Source organism: Peromyscus californicus, unplaced genomic scaffold, assembly GCF_007827085.1.
Source record: "Peromyscus californicus insignis strain IS unplaced genomic scaffold, ASM782708v3 Scaffold_15__1_contigs__length_86483966, whole genome shotgun sequence".
In the NCBI taxonomy this organism is placed as follows: Eukaryota; Metazoa; Chordata; class Mammalia; order Rodentia; family Cricetidae; genus Peromyscus; species Peromyscus californicus.
Window position 1 is genome coordinate 35,315,464 of NW_026294447.1, and position 24,451 is coordinate 35,339,914.

Below are 24,451 nucleotides of genomic sequence, written 5' to 3' on the forward strand. Positions count from 1 at the left end.
TGGTGGCGCACGCCTTTAATCCCAGCACTCGGGAGGCAGAGCCAGGCGGATCTCTGTGAGTTCAAGGCCAGCCTGGACTACCAAGTGAGTTCCAGGAAAGGCGCAAAGCTACACAGAGAAACCCTGTCTCGAAAAACCAAAAAAAAAAAAAAAAAAAAAAATTGTAAATGACAGTTTATGTTTTCTGATTTTATATATAGCTGGAGCAATTGCTTATTTAACAATATCAACATATTAGAAATGCTTAAAATTAGTCGTATAAAATGTTTGTACACATTGAATATTCAATGATTACCTCCAAAATTAAGAGTCTAACTGAACTTTTGTTAAAAAGTGAACTATGTAGTTTGCTTTTCTACATAAATAAAGAAAGAAATTTTAAGTTAAAACTTATATTACCATGATGTTTTGAGGCTTTAATAACCACTTTAAATACTGCTAAAGGTTCAGGAATAGTGAAAGGAGACAGTAATTCTAGCTACTTGGAAGACTGAGGCTAAAAGTTTGATCACAATTTGAGGCTTATAGGGCCAACTTAGTGAGACTCTAATCTACAAATAAAAGGTCAGGAAATATATTTCATTGTTATACTAGCCTTCATAGTCTTAGGTTTAATCCCTAGAACAAAAATAATAAAATATGTTATTGACAGGCAAACTTAAAAAAATATACTTGTGTATCTACGCAATCATTCTACAGTTCCAGTAAAGGTAAAATAAATGTGTTGTACTGGGCTGGGCTCTATGTGCTGTAAACACCCAGGATGAATAAGGCAAGGAAAGGAGGGTATGGCATCCAGTTTAGCCGAAAAGAGACATACAAACATGTTCATAGATGCACACACGCACGCACGCACGCACACACACAAACACACACACACACACACACACACAAATAAATGAAGAACACTCAGAGATAAGATACATGATAATATGAGAGACTTCATAGTGTATTTAAAGTTAAATATGGTAACCATGGAATGATGTTTTATCTCTAATCAGATAATGAAAAATTAATATGAATTAAGCTGAAAGTTCTAGAAAAAGAAAAGGATATTTAATTATAATGTGTAAATTGACCTGAGTAGCAGGATGTCCAGATGTTTGTTTAAACTTCATTTTAAGAGAGTTTTGAGCTTATATTTGAGTTACAGTTACATTTTTAAAGGTTAAGCAAATTTTGTCCACAGATTCTCTAATATGGACAAGCCTCATCCAATCAGCTGAGCAGAACAAGAGACTGATTTTCCCCAAAATATGACAGAATATCTTTTGCCTGTATGTCTGTGGGGTACAATTTCACTGTTATTCTCACATATAAAGTTTAATTTAAGCATACTATCTCTCTGGGTATCCCAAACCAGGATTCTGGCTACCATAAACCATGGGTAATCCTCCCATTTGCAACTGAAGATCTTGAAACTAACCATCTCCCATAATCACATGAAACAATTAATTATTTATGCACACATACCCATATGAGTACCCACATACTAGCACACTTCATTCATTTGTTCCTTTCCTCTGGAGGACCCGGAAAATCATGGGGAAGATTTGTTCAGAGCCATGGATAGGCATGGAGAGAACTGACACGGGAAAGAGCCTACAGCTTTTATGGAATGGAACAAAAGGTTTTGCATCTCCATTACCAGTGCTTAAATATGAGAAATGCAATCCTATATTAAGTAGCAGTAAAAAGAAGCCACATCTTGATGTGCAAATATGATAGTAACGTTTTGCCTTTATCTTCTTAGCAATGGGAACTACTGAATGGTTTTCAGTTTTGTTTTGTCTTTACAAGTAACACAGAAAGGACAGATTCTATTTTGTTGCAATTTGGTTTGACATATGGAGTAGCTGGAGAGTCATTCAAATAGGAGGTAGGGAGATTTATTAGGGATTACTATAGCCAAAGAGATAAATATGGAATCAATCACAGTGGTGACAGTGGTACATTTGAGGACCATTTTCCAAGCCTAATCCATAATAAAAAATTATGGACTGGTTTTACAGTAATAAAAAAAAGAAAGTGTAATGTCAATCAAGCAAGTCTTCTAGGTGGGTAACTATGTAAGATGGAGGGTTTTCATATGAAGAGAAAATATTATGCAAAAAAGATGGGTTTTTGAAATATAAATTTTGACTCTTTTGAGTACACTAGTTAGAAATGTTAGAGAGATGCAGAGATGCTTGCACATCCATTATTTATTATAGCATCAGTCATGACAGCCAAGTTATGGAAAACACCTAGATGTCCGACAACAGATGAATGGATAAGAAAAATGTGGTATGCATACAAGGTGAGAATTTTTCAGCCATAAAAGAGAATGAAGTTATGCCCTTTAGAAGAACATCGATGAAACTAGAGAAAATCATATTAAATAATTAAACCAGTCTCAGAAGAAGAGGAATTAATGAGATGGTAGGGGTAGAAAAGGAAGGTGGGAAGATGGAGCAGAAAAAACCCTTAAAATAGTATATAAACTTGAAAGCATCTGACAGATATGGCATTTAGAGGATGTAAGGCATTGATTCTCAACCTGTGGGTCAAGACTCCTTTGGCAAAAACCTCTATTTCCAAAATATATTTACATTATGATTCATAACAGTAGCAAAAATATAGTTATGAAGTAACAACAAAAATAATTTTATGGTTGGAAGGCATCACAACATGAGGAACTGTATTTAAATGTCGCAGCATTAGGAGGTTGAGAAACACTGATCTAACAGAAAAAGAAGGGCAAAGATAGAACTCTAGGGATCTTTATTTTCTGGTTATTAAGGTCATAAAGAAACATCTAATAAATAGTTTTCTCTGTTAGAAGATGTTATAATTTTCATTTACTATAAGAACATCTCAAATGTTATTGGATAAGGAAGATTACTTACCGAATAGTTGAATGTGTCCAATATCCTTCTCATCTATTATTTCTGAGAACAAAATTTTATATAGCTCTTATAAATTATTCACAAAGAAACCTGAACTTTTGGGATACAAACACGACAAGCAATAAAAGTATCAGATGACACAAGAATGTTCTTAAGAGTATAACTCTCCTTTTCTCTACAAAAAATAAGATACTCAACATTGTTACTGTTTATATTTTGATGAATAAAATTAAACTTTTATTCACATGCAACAAGCCCAAAATATTAACATTAAAAGTAATTCAGGACTATAGAAATATTTCCTGAGGTAAAATGAGAGCTGGAAAACATCAGTAAATTAGGTGGATAGATGTTGGATGAGAAAATAGAACCATCTAATTCCTTCGCAATCTAAATTGGTAGGATTTTTCCAGTGTCTCTGTATCTCTCTGCCTCTGTCTCTCTCTGTGTCTATATCTGTGTCTGTGTTCTGTGTCTCTGTCTCTCTCTGTGTTTCTCTCACTCCCTCACACACACATGCATATATCTTTTCTAGTTATTAATAACTGAAAGTAACATGTGACTTTGTTTTTCTTAAGATTTAGAATTGCTCAACATTCTTAATCATCAGGGAAATAAATGCAAATTAAAATAACTCTGAGATACTATCTTACACCTGTCAGAATGGCTAAGATCAAAAACACTGATAACAGTTTATGTTGGAGAGGATGTGGATTAAGGGGATCACTCCTCCACTGTTGGTGGGAGTGCAAACTTGTACAGCCACTTTGGAAATCAGTATGGCAGCTTCTCAGAAAACTGGTAATCAATCTACCTCAAGACCCAATGATACTACTCTTGGTCATATACCCAAGAAATGATCAATCATACCACAAAGACACTTGCTCAACTATGTTCATAGCAACATTATCCGCAATAGCCAGAACCTGGAAATAACCTAGATGCTCCTAGATGGATAAAGAAAATGTGGTACATATACACAATGGAGTACTACTCAGCAGTAAAAAAACAATGACATGAAGTAATTTGCAGGCAAATGGATGGAACTAGAAAATATCATCCTGAATGAGGAAACCCATACTCAGAAAGACAAACAAGGTATGTTCTCACTCATAAGTGGATACTAGATGTAAAGCAAAGATAGTCAGACTACAACCCACAGCTCCAGAGAAGCTAGTTAACAAGGAGGACCCTAAGAAGGTCACATGGATCACCCTGGGAAGGGGAAATAGATGAGATCTCCTGAGTAAGTTGAGGGTGAGGGTGGGCAGTAGAGCGTAGGGACTAGGGGATGAGAATGTAAGGGAACCGGATGGTCAAACTGTAACAGTGATGGAGTTGGAGAGCAATGAAAGAGATATCTTGATAGAAGGAGACATCATGGGGATAGGAAGAAACCTGGTGCTAGGGAAGTTCCCAGGAATCCACAAGGATGACCCCAGCTTAGACGACTAGCAATAGTGGAGAGAGTACCTGAGCTGGCTTACCCCGGTAATCAGATTGGTGAATTCCCTGTCATCATACAGCCTTCATCCAGTAACTGATGGAAGCAGATGCAGAGATTCATAGCCAAGCAAGCACCAGGCCAAGCTCCAGAGGTCCAGTTGAAGAGAGGGAGGAGGGAGGAAAGGGGGATCTATGGTTGCTACGTAAAATGAATTAAAAAATTCTTAATAAAAATAAATAAATAAAAGAAATACAATTTAAAAATTAATATGGCATATAATTCAGACTCAGAAGTAAGGACTTGAACATATAATACAGTTGTCATGTGTAGACATGATTATTAACACATACTGCAAAGAAGTAGCAAGAATTCTGAGCCAGATTCTAGGTTTAACCTAAAGAGGAAATAGTCTATGATTGTCCATCTTCTCTCCATTTTTCTGACAACTGATGGAGCTATGTGGATATGAATTCTATCCTGGAGCTGTGTGCATATGAGTGCTTTCCTGGAAGCAAATGGTTATGAGTGATATCCTGGAGCCCTATGTGCATGAGTACTATCATGAGCCCCATGTGTATGGATACTATCATGGAGCTACATGGGTATGAGTACTATCCTGGAGCCCCAAGTGTATGAGTGCTATCATGTAGCCCCATGATATATCTATGTCTTTAAATGACTAAGTTTGTGGCAGTCAGGTACAATAGCAATATAACAATAATACAAATATGAGTTTAAGATGAATACAACATTCAGAGTGTCCTCATCAGTAAAATTGAAAGAATCTCAACTCTACAAAGACTAGGGAAGGTTCCAGAGGATCAGATGCAAAGCATACTTATACAAACAAGAACTTTGGATGAACTTTGATTCAACTGAAAGTATTCTGCATCACAGTAAGGGCTCAATTGGGGAGATGCAGATGCATGGACATACAGTAGATATGGGGGGTAGATTTGTGTGCTATACCAGTCAATTTCTATTACTGACTCCTGTGTTACTCTGACAAAGTTGCCAGAACAAAATACTGCAGGAGTTAAAGTTTTTTAAAAAAATATTTTCTCACCAATCTAGAGATTGAAAGTCTGCGATCAATGTACCAGCTGGACTGCTTTCTTCAAAAGTCACCCTCTTTGGTTTCAATCCAGCTGTCGTCTTGTTTGTCTTCCCATGGCATTTCCTTTTTGAAACTGACCATGCCTGCATTAGTGATGAGTGACTTTACATTGATAAGGGTATTAGGACAAGAGCTATATATACAGATGTGGAGTCAGTGAAAGCAGTGGGGAAATCGGATTTCCTAAACAACGGAGACCACTCTGAGGTGCTGAGCTATCAACAACAATGCCGAAGAGTTACTCTAAGAAGCTACATAATAAAATTGGTACATAGCCCAGTGGAGGCACTTCTCTTAATTACCTATTCTTTCATCTTTAAAGAGAGAGCAAATAAAAGCCAGTATTTCATTCAAGGATAATAGAAGACAATAGCCCCACCTTTAATGGCCTGAAGAACCAGATGTTTTAGTATCCATATAACTTCTACTTTGTTGCTCATTTTATTAATAGAACAACCAGATGGATGCTGAAAAAAATGTCAAACAAGTAAGGAGTTCTAATCATAGGTATCTAGGTGGCTTTGTTATCTTTGCAATGGCAGACGAATCCAAATTTAATTCATGATACATGGAAATCAATATAACAAATCATTTATGTCCACACACCTATAGAGAAAAACTGGAATCACTCATTTCCATGGTAATAACAACTGCACACATCTCCTATCCAGACCCAAGATTTTAATAAATTCTTTTGTCTTCTATAATAATGTAGTATGAAACAATATGTACTATACTCATGGATATTATGAAGAATATTTCACTATATTGTATCTAGAGAATTTATAATGTGCATTAGATAAACACAATGTGGTCAAGAATTTTGGAAGCCATGATAAGCAAACACAACATCAATGGAAGTTTTAGGAGCCCATAGGACCCTAGTTCAATTCCCAGCACCGATATGGCAGCTTACAGCTGTCTGTAACTCCAATTCCAGGGCATCCAACACCCCCACACAGACAAATATGCAGGCCAAACACCAATGAATGTAAACTTAAAAAAATAAATTACTAATTGTTACATCTTACACTGTCAATCAATAAGAAGACAGCACAATATCCAACAGGTTTAAGTGGGTTCAAAATATAACATGAGTATCCTATTTATGGAATACCACTGAAGGATGTTGGTTAACATGGAGGCTATGCCCATCAAAAACTTTATATAATGTGCAGGGTTCCCTGAAGAAATCAACTGCTTTCATCACATGACCACAAACTCTGTGACATTAAAAATATCTTTGGTGGGAAAATATACCTCATAGAGTTTATGGCAACCCTGGTACAAAAATCCCAAACCAAAAACATCAAATGGTTTTTAAGTAAGCCCCAGGCATTTTCAAGAACTACAAATCATTTAAAAGCAATTGATGGTGTGCAACAGAGCCTTTGTTTAGGCAGAGTGCCTGAAAACAAGCTGTTAAGAAAGCATGATGCCAAAAGTAGTTATTATCAGCTGGATTTGGTCAGCCAGTTCATAAGATCAAGCAAGTCCTACAGAAATGTGTCAGTATTAGATGAAACTGGTGCATTTGAGTCTAAAAACAAATTAGAAGAGATTGGTCACATAAACTACATGTCAAGTGGCCAGGGCATCTATATCTACCATGATGCAATGACTAACTACCCTCAACTCTGCTGTGGGATGGTCTGTATGTCAAATGTGTTGCTGATTGGTCAATGAATAAATCACTGATTGGTCAGTGGCCAGGCAGGAAGTATAGGCGGGACTAACAGAGAGGAGAATTGAGAGAACAGGAAGCTGGGTGGGAGAGACACTGCCAGCCCCCAACAGGACAAGGAAGATGTAAAGTACCGGTAAGCCACAAGCCACGTGGCAAGGTATAGATTAATAGAAATGGATTAATTTAAGCTGTAAGAACAGTTAGCAAGAAGCCTGCCACGGCCATACAGTTTGAAACCAATGTAAGTCTCTGTGTTTACTTGGTCGGGTCTGAGCGGTTGTGGGACTGGCGGGTGGCAGAGATTTATCCTGACTGTGGGCCAGGCAGGAAAACTCTAGCTACAGAACTCATACTCCTTGTTTCTTGGAAGCTCAGTAAAACCACCAGCTCCGTTCACATACATTGGCTCCATATGTGGGATGAATGTGGAGTAGAATACACTTGTCTAAGAACTAAGATGCATATATCATCCTGTTTGCTTCCAGTAAGCCACATTTGTGTTTGTGTTTCCTGTCTATGAAATTTTAGGCTCTATGGGACTAAAAAGTTTTATTTCCCAGAATGAGAAGATCTTCCCCAGAGGAAACAATAAGAATCGAAAACTCTGAGAGTTGACACCTGTTTGCTTTGTGCTCCTTATAACAAACAAATAGGGAAAGGAAGGAGTTGCCTCTGAGCAAGCCTAATTAAAGCTGGTGGTCTTTAGGAGGTCTTGCTATGAGGTGACATTTTTCTCTGTCTGTGCTTCCTTACTCACTTCTAAACAAAAAAAAAAAAAAAACAAATGAATCCATTGTGGATGTGGCCTCAGAAAAGGTGTGCTAGCCAGGAGCTCATGCCCTTCAGAGTTATCCCACTGACATTTCCAGGCAGTCTATCAAAGTCTCCAATTGATGGTAAGAGGCATGCAGAATCCTAACCACTCCACACAAAACTCTCTTGTAGCTGATTCTGAGTCAACCTTCTCCTTTTTCTTATTCCAAGCTCTCTTTCCTTTAAAAGGCTCTTTCCTAGATATTTTCATGATAAAATACATGTATATAAATACTCCCTAGAGGAAGCAAACTTCCAACATATAAACACTGCACTTTGCCTTGCCCTACTTATGAAAAGCTCTATAATGCTATAATAATTGCTGAGAAGATGACAGTATAAAAGTGAGTGGGAAGAACTCAATATTTAAGCTACTGAAGTTTTTCTAGATCAATTTAAGAACAATCTTTAAGAAAACCCAAGCTTTAGATTTTGAACACAAAAATCCCATTTTTCAGATGCATAAGATAATTTATCTTTGATTTTGCTTACAAATGTCTATTATAGCTTTTATGCATATTCAATTTACTTATTGTTAATTATTAATAGCATGTTATATTCAGATATAAGAAAAATCATAACTTAGATACACTTCACTCTTAGGTATACAATTTTTTTGCCTCAGTGATAAAGTCATTGTTCAACTTTAACCAAAATAGAGCATGTGTCTAAGATCTTGTGAAGTGCATAAATTTAAAGGAGAGCATGACATAAGAAGCATAGATACTATTCTATAAATATTCTCAAATGTGGGAAATAGTAAAGCTATAAAATATATCACACTCTTCTGAGCATGCATTTGACTCATATTTTTACTCTATTCTTTCACATAGCCTTGTATTTTCATTGGAATTATCTGTTTACAAATTCGTTTGAAGTGTGTGTTTACAAAACAATGGTTGTCCACACCCCCTAGATATTATCACAGTGTTTAGTGTGCAAAGAAAAATCATATCCCACTAGTTTCAAGCATTTGGCTAAAGTGCTAAACTGTCACTCTTTGGAGAAGGCATTCTCAAAGGCAACACTTTTCCACATTTTAAAATAAAGAGATCTGACTTTGAAGTACATTACAAACCTAGTTGTACTAGAAAACAGACTAATCTTCAAGTATAAACTCTGACTGTAGAGTTAATTTCAGGGTACTTCTCTTGCAGAGAGACTAAAATAAGAGTTAAAGTCCTGAGTGACTCAGTCGCCCTCTGAAACTTACGGGTGGTTATGAGTTAAAGAAAACATCAGCTGCTTAGAAATGCATGGCAGGAGAGCTGAACATAATACCTTTCCTGTTCTCACTAGGAATGGTTTCCTATGGAAGCCGTTTCTGTATCAATCACACAATAGTCAAAATGGTGCAGGGCTATACTACATGACACAATAACCGCATTCAAAAGCGTAGGGGAAAATGACATTTATAGTAGCAATGCTGTAGCTAAACATCTAAAACAAATCACTAAAGCTGCACTAATTTGTAAGCTTTGAGGGTTGAGGAACTTGCTTAGCTAAGGGGAGGGCAGAGCTTGCAATCAACGTTCTTCTTCAGCACAACAAGATTTTCAAGAAAAAAAAATCCGCTGATATAGTCGCCTCAATTAACTCAGTGTGAAAAATGCTCCAGCCATATCCAGAGGGAACCCAAGGCAGAAATCAGGCCAAAGATGACATTTAACTATCAGTCTTTCCAAGGCCAGTGATTGTTCATCAGCCCAGAGGAAAATGAAGTCTTACAGCTGACGAGGGGGAGTTTTGTTTTTGTTTTTGTTTTTTTATAACCACATGCTACTGCTTTACATGGAGGAAAATAACTTCTGCAAAATACACGGTACAGGCAGGTCTTCATTTTTATAGGTTACTATACATACTTACTAATTATAAATAGGCTTAAACTACCCTATCAGTCCAAAAATAAATTGTACCAATTTTTTAAAAGAATCACATCTTTCAACTCCAAGAATAAAAATTTTATGCTATGAAGTGCTGACACACTGCGTGTGTGTGTGTGTGTGTGTGTGTGTGTGTGTGTGTGTGTGTGTGTCTGTCTGTCTTTTGGTTAAAGCTGAAAGTTAGCACTCAAGTCATATTTTGTATATTATTTAAGATTTGCATTTTTTTTTTTTTTTTTGGTTTTTCGAGACAGAGTTTCTCTGTGTAGCTTTGTGCCTTTCCTTGCTTTGGAGACCAGGCTGGCCTCGAACTCACAGAGATCCACCTGCCTCTGCCTCCCGAGTGCTGGGATTAAAGGTGTGCGCCACCACCGCCCGGCTAAGATTTGCATGTTTTAAACACAAGAAATATAAGCATTCATGTCCCTGAGGATAACTTTTATAATTCATATAGTTTATACAAATACTTATTTTTATAGGCATGTCATATTCATTCCACTCTAAATTTAGTTGCTGGAAGCTGTGCAGTAGTAACTAAAAACGTTAGAATTTCAGATTTCAAATACATTTTATTCAAAAATTAGGGTATGCTATGTAATATTTATAAAACTTCTATTTCAGGATGTGGCTTGTAACAACACTTGTTATATATCAATGACTTTATTTTTAAAGAACTGCACAGTCTATATTAAATTAGCTACAATTACAGATAGAAAAGAACTTAAGTTGCTAGATTTCAGATTGTAGAATGTCTGTGTGTGTGTGTGTGTGTGTGTGTGTGTGTGTGTGTGTGTGTGTGTCTGCAGATATGGTTGAACTGCAAAATCACAAAAGACAAAAAAAAAAAAAAGATAAAGCCCTGACTAATAGTAGAAAAAAAAAGAGATCTCAACATGCAAGTGATGCTAGGTCTCAAGTACACATTTACTTCTGAAGATAAATAAGATGTCAAAGCATTGTACTTTGCAACTAAGAACTATTTCTACCATGACAACTAAAAACGAAGAAAAAAAGAATAAGGCAAATGTCTATGAATTTTCTTATGTACACTGGGTTTTTTATGAATTATATGTGTGAATCTATTTTAGAAAACATGCATACAAGCTACATCAAATACAGAAATAATTTTGCAGTGTACATACATATATATGTGTGTGTATAACTTCTTTAGTTCTCTGAACATGGAAAGGTTAAGCATTAGGGTTTCAAAGCATTTTTTTTCCAATAAGTAATCTCAGAGCATTAAGGCATTAGCAAGTGAGGTTCAATGATGGCGGAAAAATGTGTTTTGAAACGTTATCCAAAATAATGGAATGATAATAGAGTTCAAGAGCACATCACAGTGAACAGGGAGAAAGGGTCTTTGGATGCCAGCTGTGGTGGCTAGACAGATGTGATACTGAGGCAGGAAACCGTCAGAGAATACCCAGTCTGAGTAACAGGATGAATTAGCTCAGGCCGCTGTCCAGTGGGAACAGTTCTTGCGTCAGGAAGAGATTCCGCAGTTTCTAAACGCCCCTCTTCACTGTCATCATGCCACCATCCACTTGACAACGCAGCGTAGAATGATCCTAGTGGAGGATGGTGGTACTCCCACCACTCCACGCTATTTGGACATATGTGTTGAGGTGACTGTACACAGAGAAAAAAAATGATATTTACCCAAGATTGAGGCCTAATTGACCAGGAGCTAAAACAGAAAAGAAAAACTTTAAAAATGTATGTATCATTTCTGTCAGAAAGAAAGGCACAGGTAGAATAGATCAGGATGAAACATGAACCAATAGAAAAGGGGAGTCCAGTAACTGAGTGTCCTTGACACTAAGTCTAATAACTTGAGTTTGACCACTGGATCCCACATAGTGGAAGGTGAGAAGTGACTTTTGCAAGCTGTCCTCTGACCTCCACGTGTGGCTTATATACATACATACACACACAATAAATAAATAAATAAATAAATAAATAAATAAATAAATAAATGCAAAATAAACAAATTTTTAAAAATAAAAATGGAAGGCTCAATGGATAAGGGAAAATTATAATAACAGTCTAAGTAAGCATGAACAGAAAGACACAAACACAAAATAACAAAAAAATACTAGCCACAATGCTTCTTGATAATACTCCAGATAACAACAGCATGATAGACAATGAACTCAAAAACTACCTGTCAGTTGTGTCTCTTTATATCTTAGTCTTACTGTACAGATGTGTTCAATTCCTACCGCAAATACAACACTGTTCATTTCATACATTGAAGACATTTCTCACAAGTCATGATATTGTTGTGTGTTGGCAGTAAGCCCTAAGTAAAATTGTACTGAAAAAAAGTTGGTATATTCTAGTATTCATATGGGTAGTCTGAGGTTAGGAATCATAAATCAAGAGATAAATGTGTCTCATTAATTTTATGAATATAAATAAGAGGTCTAAAAGTGAATATTTCTTCATCTGCAAAAAAAAAACCCAGAGACCAAGTATTTACAAAAGATATATTTAATTATTTTTTTCTTTTTTGAGATTATAATATAATCACATCATTTCTCCTTCCCTTTCTTCCCTCAAAACCCTCCTATATACCCCTCTTTCCTCTCTTTCAAATTCACAGTCTCCTTGATCATTATTTGTTGTTACATCCATATATATGGATGTTTATTTAAATGCATGATGAATAAAAGAATTTTCAAGATATATATGTCTGTTATAATGACTTAAAGAAAAATAATATATTAGCATTTCAATTAAATGTAGTTTATAGACTTTTATTGGAAACTGGGTGAACATCTAGGGAAAAGTCAACATTGGTGATATTTAAATCAGAATCAGATGTCCTTAATAAATCTGTGGTGTTTCCTGTAACTATTTTCCCTCATTACTTTTTTTAATCTTTAAATTAAGAATTATGAATATTTTATATCATATCCATAATATTCTTCTCATTCAAGTTTATCATGTTTATACTGCAACTTTTCAATTACTCTCAGAATAAAAGATAAAAATATTCCTATTCTTTGATACTAAAACAGAATTTGTGCTCGTATTTTAACACACGTATATTGATGTAAGAAAATATTTACCAACAACCATGAAAAAAATTTTAGACATAGTCAGATAAACTGATACATTAAATTTCTTTTCAGGAAAAAAAATCAACTATTCTTTGGTCTTTGTTGCTTCTGATCCCTTAGTCTTTCCTAAAAACCACTTGGCAGATGTGGTTTAACTACCAATGACCTGGCAGGTAGATTTCGAAGGAGAGAAACTCTCCACATTTGCTCCTTTTTATCCCCTGAATAATAAATTGCACCCACAACTCAGACCCTTGGCTGTTATTACCTGGCCTCTCCACACTGTCTCCCTCTCTTGAGTTTCCCATGAAAATGGAGGTGACACAGTGAAGGGAACAGGAAAACCCCGCTGCCTGATGGTTTCCCATGGTAGCAGACTGCCCTGCATAGGAATGATGCACCACAGTGGAAGCCCATCTCTCCTCACCAATGCATTCACCCCAGTGGCTCTATGTGAAAAGAACATGATGTTCTAGCTCTTTCCTGGCCCATGCTCTGCTGCCTTTGAATAGCACTTCTCATCAACATTTTACAGAGCCTTTGGAAAGTTGTTTTTACTCTAACTCCAAAGGGGATTGGATGTGGGCTTCACAAATGTGCTAAAATTTGGGGAGAGCTCAGAATCCCCTGGAACTGAGACAACTCTCCTACTGTGTGAAGAACAAACAGCTCAGCTGCTTGTACATATACCATCTCTGAATCCTGGTAGACATAATGAATCGAAGTAATTTTCAGACTATCATACAATATAATTTATTTCACAGATTATGCTCAGAGTTTTGGAGGATGACGACATTGCTTTAGAGAACAGGTATCTCTTCCTAATTGAGATGAGAGCTGTCACACACACACACACTTCAGGTTTACTTTTCTTTCTGTGCCGCTTTCCCTTCAGCTGGAATTCACGGAGCAGTACTCTTCCCTCCCTCTTTACTTATACCATGACAACATATTTTCAAGGTGCAACCCATATGTGACACCCTTCTGTTTCCTCTAACCACACCAGCAACTATCTGTGATAGTTCTTCCCTTCTAAACAAAACATCAGTGCATTTCTTATGGTCCCATTTTGTGTGTTCCATTGGTTTAGCCTCCAAATAAACTTGCAATCTCTCTGACTTTATGGTCTGTCACATAACTACATTGAGTATACATAGCAGGTACGTTGACTTACTGACTGCATTTACCCCGTACTTAGCCTAAATCTCTACAGAATTTCTATGCCACAAATTTAGGTATTCCACACGCCTTCTTGAAATAGTCTCTGTGCTTCTTAGGATACGCATAATAGCTTCATCCTTCTGGGTAGGATATAGACACAATTCACAAACACAGTCAGAAGTAACAGAAGGAATGCTTAGGGTCAAGCCTTCCTTTTCTTATATCCTTTATCAGACAATTAACCATCAGAAAAACAACGTACTCCAGTGAAACCACCTGTTCCCTTTCAGAGTCTCTTATCTGCCCATCCTTCCTTTCAGGCAACCAATTAATTAATTAATTAATTCCCTGAAGGGATTCTTCAGTCAAACTACAGGCATTTTTGTTTTTTACCTGCTCTGATACACTTGAGAAAAAGTCTAGTTACTTCAAAAAGTAAATTTTTTTTTCTGTTTTACCATTAATTAAAGACCAGATATATTTTTCTAACAGCTTTTACTTTCTACTTATTAATTTCAGATATCAGCTGCTTATAAGCTATCTGTTATAACTCTGGGGTAACTAATTGAGAATCAACTATTTCTCTTTCGTGTAGGCATGATGATATGATAAATGCCACTAATGTGAACCCATTTGGCAACTACCATTCCTTAACAAAGATTTGATCATTAATGACAAGAAATGCCTAATCTTTGAGCAAAATTGTAGAGACAGAACACTTCTAGACAGGATGAATAGATTATATGAAAATTTCTAACACATTTCATTCTACCAAAATAAGTATTTAAATGATAAACCAACAGTAAACACATGATAACAAAAATATGTTTCTAATGGTTGATACTGTCTGTTGTGATTGTGAACTCCTGGAGAATATATAGTCTGTATTATAAAATATAAATAATCGTCTTAATTCAATAAGTGGTGTCAGTAATAAAGAAAATGAAATGTTTCAAAATTAAGATAATAAATGGCATCATGTGTTGAAAAAGTAGACAGGAACCAATGCCGGGAGAGTTTACACAGGATCTATTCAAGACTAGAAGAGAAAATGGACTTGAACTGGAATAAAACTCCAAAGCCCTGAGTACATTTCCTGATGATGGAGCATGAGATGTTTCAGTAATTTGTATAGAAAACATCTACCCAACAAATAGGCATAAACCTGAAAAACTAAAATTTCATCAACAGCGTAGCATCTCCAACTACCTGTCATAATTTGTCCTAGATTATATTTAATGACATATTAAGTCTCTTCTCATAACTTTACAGATTTACATTGTCAAAAATTATAAAATTAGATTTGAAAATGAAAATGTGGTAAGATTTCTATGAATGTAATAATTTTTTCAGTCTACTCTAAGTGATATATACACAGTGACAGTCACTGAAGCAAAGACAAGAAATTTCATTTTGTGAGACCATTCAGTTAGTAGCAATTATAATGAGCGATTATAATGTTCACATATTTATACTTGAAATTCATTCAGCAGAATACTTTGAATATTCTTCCAAAATATCAATCAATGGAAATAATAAGGAAAAGCATCTCCAAATTTTCTCCCCACCAATATCACACCTGAAACTGTGGAGGAGCACAGATCTACAGCTCAGTTGCAGGATTAGCTGGTATGTATCCTTGTTTGCAGTTTCTTTTGCAGGGTGTAATCTTTGAGCCCCATTCTTGCCATACTCTTTCAGAAGTAGGAGCACCATGCCAGAGACTGTGTGTGATGAATCACCTCCATATGTGGAGAGCAACCTAAGACTTCCCATCACTTTCTAAATCAGGTACAAACTGAACCCAAGAGTCTCGGGCATAATTACATCTCCTAAACCCTATCCAAATTATATTAAAATAACACATTTTACAAAGAATATCAAGCTCAATTTTAGAAAAAACTTATTTATCTTGGCATGTCATGAAAGCTTTTAGGTGGATCACAATACAAAACAAAATTTACAATACACAAAGTAAACATAAAGGGTTATTACTGAAATCAATAAAATTTAAGCAAAGAAATTAAGATGATGAAAAATGTTTTCATATCATTTCCTTGGTGTCATGGCTTCACCAGAATTACCTAAGTTCTATGTCTTCACCTCTGACTGTCAGTGGTCTGAACCCTGCCACCATTATCAACTTATCCTCTATTATCAACTTATTCTCTATAAAGTGACTCTTTGGCCTTGGTGTATAACCTGCTCAATCTAAACTACTTCACAGTCAACTGTGAGGCTTACCCAGGGAGGACATATAGGGCATAAGCATATGACACAGTGTAAAATAATATGCCTGTTTGCTATGTGAAATATCACTAATATAACCACCAAATATTCCAGAAGTTTCCCCCCAAAATTCCAAGATAAGCAGACCACCTCAGATCCCCCCTTTTTTTTGGTGGTATTTTTATCTGAGCACCTATGGGCAGTGGGTGATTAGGAAGAGTGTAGTGTAAGTCTGATTGTATGGCATGTGGTTTCAGATTAAGTTCTCTAACAAAAACGTTAGGTGAAATCTCCTCTTCCACTGTCTGACATCTTAAAATGGTTCAATCAAAGACAGTATCTGTTTACACACTGGACAGAATCCTAATCAACATAACCTTAAGATAACATTGCTATGAGCAGGCAACATCATGGGACTGGGTATAACGAATAGCCAACCTTCAGCTGCAGCCTTATCCTTCTGGATCAATGTGTTTATCAGCTTCAACCCACTGACAGTTGGAAATTTCTTCCAGAACCTTCCTGTCTTACTTATCTCCTTGTTTGCAGTTCTACCAAGTCATTTCTGTTCAGCTACTGCCTACAGTGTCATGCTTAAATTGTACGAGATTTGCTGATATTACTTGAAATGAGTTAATGTAGACAGCTAATGTGTCAAGTATGTGTTTAATGAACAAATTCTACTTTCTGGTCTTAATCTAGGAAGCTTTGCGCAGACAGTGCTTCAACTATTTCAAAGCACCAAGTAGTTGACTTATTTCCACTAAAAATATCTAGACCTAGATTTTCTATTTGTAGTAGGGATTTATCTATGCTAATGCAATAATAAGAAAGTGCTAAACTCCTGGAAGTTAGAGGAATGGTGTTTATGAGTAAAAATGCAGCCTGAACCAATGGACTAATTTGTATTTTTTTTGGCAAGTAAATACAATTCTTTATTTTGAATCATTATTATAATTATATCCATAAAACATGATTTGACAGAAGTATGCTTCAAAACACTCAGCTCAGGGTACTTCAAGAGTCACCTAACACATCTGGAGTTGACATCCTGACCCTTCTCACTATGTCTAATAAATTTCCCAAGCACAATGCATAGTGAATTTATCAAATTAATAATGCCAGATAAAAGAGGTATCAGGTCATTGTTCATGGAATGGCCATTTAGGTTTGATTATATATGAGCAAAAGGAAAATTCAAACAAAACTAAACTCCTTACAGTATTTGGGGTCATTGTTTAACATAAGTAACTTTGTAAAAGTCAAAGGGTCATAATCTGTTGTTTATAAACATTAAAAGATATGCAAGTAAGACAAAATAGGTATTATCTCATCACAATGTCCATCCCAAACAGTTCACATGGTTGTGTTAATACTCTATTATAAACTTTCTGCACTTTTTTCTTTCAGAAGTGTACATAAATAATTTATATTACTGTGATGTTATATAAGATTCAAAAATGGAATGAATATATTACAGACCAGTATCTTTTAATCAAATGTCACACCACATATAAATTGTAGACATTGTACTACCAATTCACAAAGCAGCAGCCGAGATTGATGTCAGTAAGTTCTTATTTTTGGAAGAAAATTTTTACATTTAACTAAGACTTATACTGCCAAGATGATTGAACATAATTGGAAGATTATGTTCACCAAGAGGACATAATCCATACATTAAAACAAATATTTCAATTTACTAAGACTTAAAGTCTGAATTTTATATTCAGGGGTCCTCAACCAGGAAGTGGGAGAAGAAGATGGCACCCCCAGTTTAGCCAGAAAATGTTATTTCCTTTTGCTGCTAGTTAGTAAAAAACAATGTGAAAAAATTTTTTTGCATGCAGTGGGGATGACTTTACAGCTACTAAATATGGGTAAATAAAGTGGCAGCTGATTTACAAGGTTGCAGATTTTTATATTAGCCAAGTTACTACTTTTTCAAAGTATGTTTTTAAAGGTGTCTTGATTCTAAAAATCAATCTTTTTTAAAAGATCTTAATGCAAAATGTTCAAAACACTTCATAGCATTACACAGAATCTTTTATCTATGGCCTTTAAAATGTTTTCCAACTGTTTAACTATAAACTGCTCTCTTTATCATGAATACTTAAACATAAAAATGAAATTGCTTTAGTTGAAGAAAGGTCTTGATTTACAAAGTCAAAGCAATGAAGTGTAAATCTATGTTAGTGTTCTCTGGTTTTAGTGGACTTTGTGGCACTCACCAGGAGGGAGGTGATGGGCAGGGACTGCTGGAGCTCACTCTCTGAGGTCTTGATGCAGGAATTTTGAGAGGCCTACTCCTGACTGCACTTCTAAAAAGTTCCAAGATAATGTTTGAGCTGATGATTATGGTTCACATGTTGAAAGAGCACCTCCTATAATCTATAAAACAGATCTGAAAAGTAATATATAAATGTTTTATTTCCCCCCACCTAATAGCTGTGACATTTATCACGGCTTGAGATGCTGATTAATATTTTTTTTCACACAAAGCCAACTGTAGTCCTAGCCAAGTGACTAACAACCACATCCATATTAAAATAAAACAAAGGCCACTGTCTTCATCACAGTGGCCAACTCAGTAATGGAAAAGCATCCTCCTTTACTGATAAGTGACATAGGCAAGGGCTTATTTCAATTATTGATTCCTACTATATCTACACTGCCACGCTGTAACCTCATTCTTCTGGCCAACAGGGGGGACTTGCCTAAGTAACCCCAAAGACTGGGAATGTGAGGAAAATGGAACTGTTCCTCTTTCATCTTTACAGTTCCAGCATTCTACCCTCCTTCCAGTATCTCCACCTCACTTTTTTTTCCTTCCAGGACAGGATTTCTCTGTGTAGCCCTGGCTGGCTCCTAGAACTAGCTCGGTAGACAAGGCTGGCCTCAAAACCACAGAGCTCCACCTGCTTCCACCTCCCCAAGTGCTGGGATTAAAGGAGTGTGCTACCATAACCTGGCATACCTCATGTATGTATTTTTTTAAAAACAAAACGAAAACTCCTTTCAGCTGGAAAGGTCTGAGCCAATTAGAAACGAAGACAAACTTGGACAGGAGATGACAAGTACTCAGGGGGAACAGCTCTTCTCTCCAGCGGTCCTTGACCCTAGATAGAATCCCAGCTTTTCTCTCTCTCCTCCTCTCTCTCTTCTCTTTCTCTCTCTCTCTCTCTCTCTCTCTCTCTCTCTCTCTCTCTCTCTCTCTCTCTCTCTCTCTCTCTCTCTCTCCCTCTCTCTCTCCCTCCCTCCCTCCCTCCCTCCCTCCCTCCCTCCTCTCCTCGCTCCCTCGCTCCCCTCCCTCCCCCCTCTCTCTCTTCTCTCCCCAGCCACCCCCAGCAAAGAGAGGGGTGTAGCAGAGTCCTTTTAAGAGGTCTTGAGTGAAGCCTAGTTCTCTTCAGGCCCCGCCCCCTGCTGTAGTCAAGCTTTCAGGAAATTCTTTGCTACATTGAAGCTCACCAAAGCCAACCCTGTTTGCAGGAGGCTCCGCTACAGCCCGAGAAGTTGCTTTGATTTGGCAAGGAGGGGGATTGAAGAAAAAGGAGATGAAGGAGCTCAGAGGTGGAAGAAAGTGAAGAAGAAATTCTGCCTCCAGCCTGGAACTAAAACAGGAAGACAAGGAAGGGAGTATCAGCTGGAGGAATCAAAGCTCTCAGCTGGGGACCACCCCTTTCTGCCCCCATCACCACCACCACACACTGTATTCTCCTTCACCAGGATGGAACCCAGAGTAGAAGGCAAAGGCTGATGGGATCTGCTGCACTCCACCCACTGCACACTACGGGGTTCCCAGGGAGTTGCAGGGACTCCAAGTCCATGGTACCAGTCACCACTCTACAGGCACTTCTGGAGACTGACTGGGGGAAAATGGTTGGCACTTCCACAGACACTCAGGCTTTTTTGCCCAGGCAGCTATTGACCTAGCCTACACTCAGTCTAAGGCAATGGAGCAGCATAAGTTTTCCACACATTTTCCAAGTACATGAGGGTGTGTGTGCTACGAGGGAGTCTCGGCCTGCTCTATCCTCTAAATCTCCCCTTTTAACATTATCCTTGCACTATAACTTGAGAACACAAAAGTTCTCTTTTCTTTTAAGGCATTGTCAGCTTGTCCCAGAAGATAAGGATATTTCAACTCACTATAGTCAGCCAAGAAAAACATGAGACAGAGAGAGAGAGAGAGAGAGAGAGAGAGAGTCAGTCAGTCAGTCAGTCTTAGGTGACTAAACACAAGAGTGCCAACTGCTGACAGGCAAAGGAACCGGAATTTGTCTGGGAGCACTTCAAAAGCCTTCCAATTAATAAGCTCACCCTTCACCCTTTCTAGGTCCGAAGCCTCTTGGATCTGGGCTTTCTGAAGAGCTGAGATTTTTTGTTCTGGTTGTAGAGAGCGGTGTCCTGCCCGGGAGCAGAGACGCGCGGACTTCATCTTGGGTTCATTCATGCATTTGCTCATCCATTCACACAAACATGTCCCTTAATTGTGTCTGGCACCGAGAATCTTGCCTGCAATTTCCCCTCCCCAAGTCAGTGCTCATGGCAACTGCTAGTGCGGAACACAACTCAACTGTCACCCCCATTTCCCTGAGCCAGAAAAGCAAGTCCTGTGACATTCACAGAAAGGGGGAAAAGAGATTTTTTAAAAAAAGATAAAACCTTAGAAAGGAAGACAGCACCTACAGGGAGAGGGGCCTCCCAGGCATTGAGAGATGGGGAAGTGAAAGGGACTCAGGGGGTCACATTCCAAGGTTCCCTTTAGGGGGAACCGCGGCAGTAACACCGCTGCATGCAAGCAGCCAAACCATTATTAAATCCAAGACTGCAAGAGCTCATGTTCCCCCGCGGGGATAAATCAAGTGCAAAGCCACTGTTTCCCGCGAGTGCGATGCTGTTGGCCCGACCCAACTCTGAGCCCCCAGTCGAGGAGCCAGCCAGGGGAGCCGCTCACAGCCCAATCCGCAGCGCGCTCACTGCCTCCTTCCAGCTCCCAATAACGTGATGAAGTGTAAATCAAATGGCACGCCAGGAGGGGCCCCAGAACGGCGCGGAGTCGTGCATCTTAGCTCAGCAACCTATCTTGCCTAGGAATCACAAGGTCACGATAGCGTCGCGATTCCACTCACCGTACACTCCTTGGCCAGAGATCCCCTCCAGGAGGGACTGTCAGCAGCCACACGAGACCGTACACTAAATCCATCTTCACGTGAACATGAACATATCCAGCCCAAGGGGGACGCAGTGGAACCTTCCGGAGGCCAGCGGCCAGCCAGGCGCGCTCCACTTGTGCCCGGGCCGAGTCGAGGTGCCCGGGAACTGCTCCCGATGGGAGGAAGCGCCGTCCGTCTGTCCTTCCCTGGCGGCGGCCGAGAGCGGAGCGCTGGAGCCCCCACACACCCCACACTCATGCACACACACACACACACACACACACACACACGCACACGCACACGCGCACACACACACACACAAGCACACACACACACAAGCACACGCGCGAACACACTCCCACTAACACAATACCCCGCTACACGCACTCACAAGCAAGCCGCACTCACACCGGGCGCCTGGGAAAAATCGCAGACGCCTGGGAGGAGCAGGGGGCGGTGATGGGAAGCAGAGCCGCGAGGACAAGTGTTCTTCGGGGAAGCGGCTCCGGGATCCGGGCGCGAGCAAGCGCCGGGCGCCGGCAGGGACCCCGGGGGCGCCAGGCGATGCGAACCCGCGCTGGACAGCCAGCCGGGGAGCAGGAAGTGGCCTCTGACCCGGGCACGAAGCGGGGCTCCCTCGCCCGGGTTCGCCTTTACAAAGTAACTCGCGAAGGTCCCCAGAGGAGCGTCAAGCGGCGGCAGCGGCTCGCCCGCCCGCAGTCCGGAGCCCCCAGCCCCTGCTGTCTTGCCTTCCCCCATTCCATCAGTTGCCATTGCAACGCCAATCCTGTTACACGACACAGACTCGCATCGCCGAGCGGGGAGAGGAAGAGGAGGAGGAGGAGGAAGAGGAGGAGTGGGAAACGGGGGATGGGGAGGAGGGAGAGGAGGTGGAGAGAGGAGGACGAAAGGGTCCAGGCGGGAGAGCGGAGTGCCCGTCTGGAGCTCGCCAGGCACCAGCCTCAGCCGCTGCTGCCACTGCCACGGCTCTCCCAAACAGCCTTGAGCGCCCCGCCAGCGAAGAGGGTGCTCCTTGCCGGCAACACCGATCCCCGGAGCCAAAAGCAGAGTCCGAGCACCGCCACTTGTAGGAGAGGAAAGATGCCGAGTGGAGAGAGCAGATCCGCACACCGTCCACGCGTGCCCACCCGTACCGCGCGTCCTCTTCGCTTCCGCGCCGCCCCCGCCAGGTGGAGGGGGTGGGGGCGGTCGGGACTGGCGGGAGTTTAGACCCGGGAGCCGCAGAAGGGCTTCCCCACCCGGGCTACGGGAGTGCTGGCATCCAGAGCGGAACGGAGGAGCGGCTGCCTGCTGAGGGTACCCCGGCTGCGTGGCCGCCTCGCGGGCCGCAGTTGCGGCAGAGATGCCCGAGCTGGGCAGAGGAGCGCCCCGGGCCCTACGCTTGCCCGGGATCCCTTGGATTGGCGCTGGGGGTTGCGCGCCGCGGAGGCGAGAGGAGGGAGGAGGAGGAGGAGGAGGAGGAGGAGGATGGAGAAGCGGCCGACGCGGAGCGCAGGCAGCCCGGCTGCCGGGGAGGAAGGCTGTGTGTGGTCACGTTGTGCGCTACGTGCTGAGAGCGCGAGGCTGCTAGCCGCAGCCCGGCGACGTCAAAGCCGAGTGCGCGGCTCGGGCTGCCTTCCTCTGAGCCCCCTCTTGCTTCCCGGGCTCCTCCTCGGATATGCTCGCCCAGGGTCAGCCCAGGAGCTCCTCAGCACTGACAGCGCCCAAGGGCTCTCCTGGGCGGGCACCCAGTCTCTCTTCTACCCCGCTGAGGCCCTCCCTGGTTCTCCCTAGCTCCACCGGGGCGAGGGCTGGTAATTCATTTCCGATGCCGCCGCTGGCGTTTGCACGCGGAAGGGAAGGGAAGGGCCGGCTACGTCCTCAGACACGCGGTAATTACAGGACACCTTATTCCCTTCCTACCGTCCAAGGTCTTCCAGGATCCCTTCTGCTTGGCTAGAGGGCAGAACAGGCCAAAGCATTGGAAGCCGCATCATTCTTCTCCATTTTCTGTCACGTTTTAGTGAAAATATGGTCATCATAACAGAGGAAGACTGCGGGGAAGGGATGAACACCAGGAGTTCAGAGAGGGGAGGATTTATATGCAATGCCCCCTAAAGTTAAATACCTGGAAAAGCCCCTCTTTTGTGAGGGCTCTGTCTTTGAGATGAGACCAGCTCTGATGAGGTGCTTAAAAATGTCTCTATTACAAAATGATGATAAAGTCAAAGCCTCTGTAATTTACACTAGAACAGGTGGAGAACTCATTCACCAAAGCGTCATGGGAAATATCTGAGACCCTCCGAGTCGCTTTGATATGTTCCTTATTCAAATTAGTGTTTAATGTCCATAATCCACTTAGCTAAAATATGGTAGGGAAGTGAGAGAAATGGTTAACTTTGTGCATTTATACACGTGAAAAAGTTATTGTCAGGAAAATATCGAGTACAGTATTCATTTATCGCTCTCCGTAATAAACTGGTATAAACACCGCCACTGCGGGGTCCTTCTATTCATGCGGCCCTTCTGCTGGGGATTGGGAGGGGAGAGGACTCCCAAGCACTAGAAATGAATAGCCCTCAGTATTTTCCACCATCCTTCCCTCACTTAGTGAATTGTGAATACGATTTTTATAGGGTGTGAGCTAGTGCTGCGAGCTTTCTCGGTTTACAAGGTATGAAGCACCACGAATTTCAGAGGGTCCCCAAGGATGGCTGGCAGTGTTGAGGACCCTGCATGTCAGAGAGACCGCTTTCACTAGATGGAGTGAAGTATCACTTGAGAAGCAAAATTCACTGTGTGGTATTTCTGAAAGGAAGTGGTTGAAGTTCACTTGCTGGTCACCTCAGAGTGGGGGGCTTATGATTTTGGCCTATTAAAAGGAAGTATCACGTTCCTACACATTGCAGCACAGCAGTGTCCTGGGAGTGCATTTCTCTTACATGCAAGCTCTGAATATCTTATGTGGGGCTCTATGAACTGTTCTTATCCTGTACTTCACC

At 40.2% G+C, this 24,451-nt stretch overlaps 1 protein-coding gene across 1 annotated transcript in view; it reads right to left on the minus strand.

The window, feature by feature from the left end:
* Window positions 1–22,223, minus strand: part of Mdga2 (MAM domain containing glycosylphosphatidylinositol anchor 2) — a 794,049-nt gene extending 771,826 nt beyond the window's left edge. The window contains 3 exon segments of the mRNA XM_052738256.1: window positions 21,426–21,459; window positions 21,461–21,702; window positions 21,854–22,223. Of these exon segments, the coding sequence (XP_052594216.1) occupies window positions 21,426–21,459; window positions 21,461–21,702; window positions 21,854–22,223 (646 nt within the window).
* Between the last annotated feature and the right edge of the window lie 2,228 nt (window positions 22,224–24,451).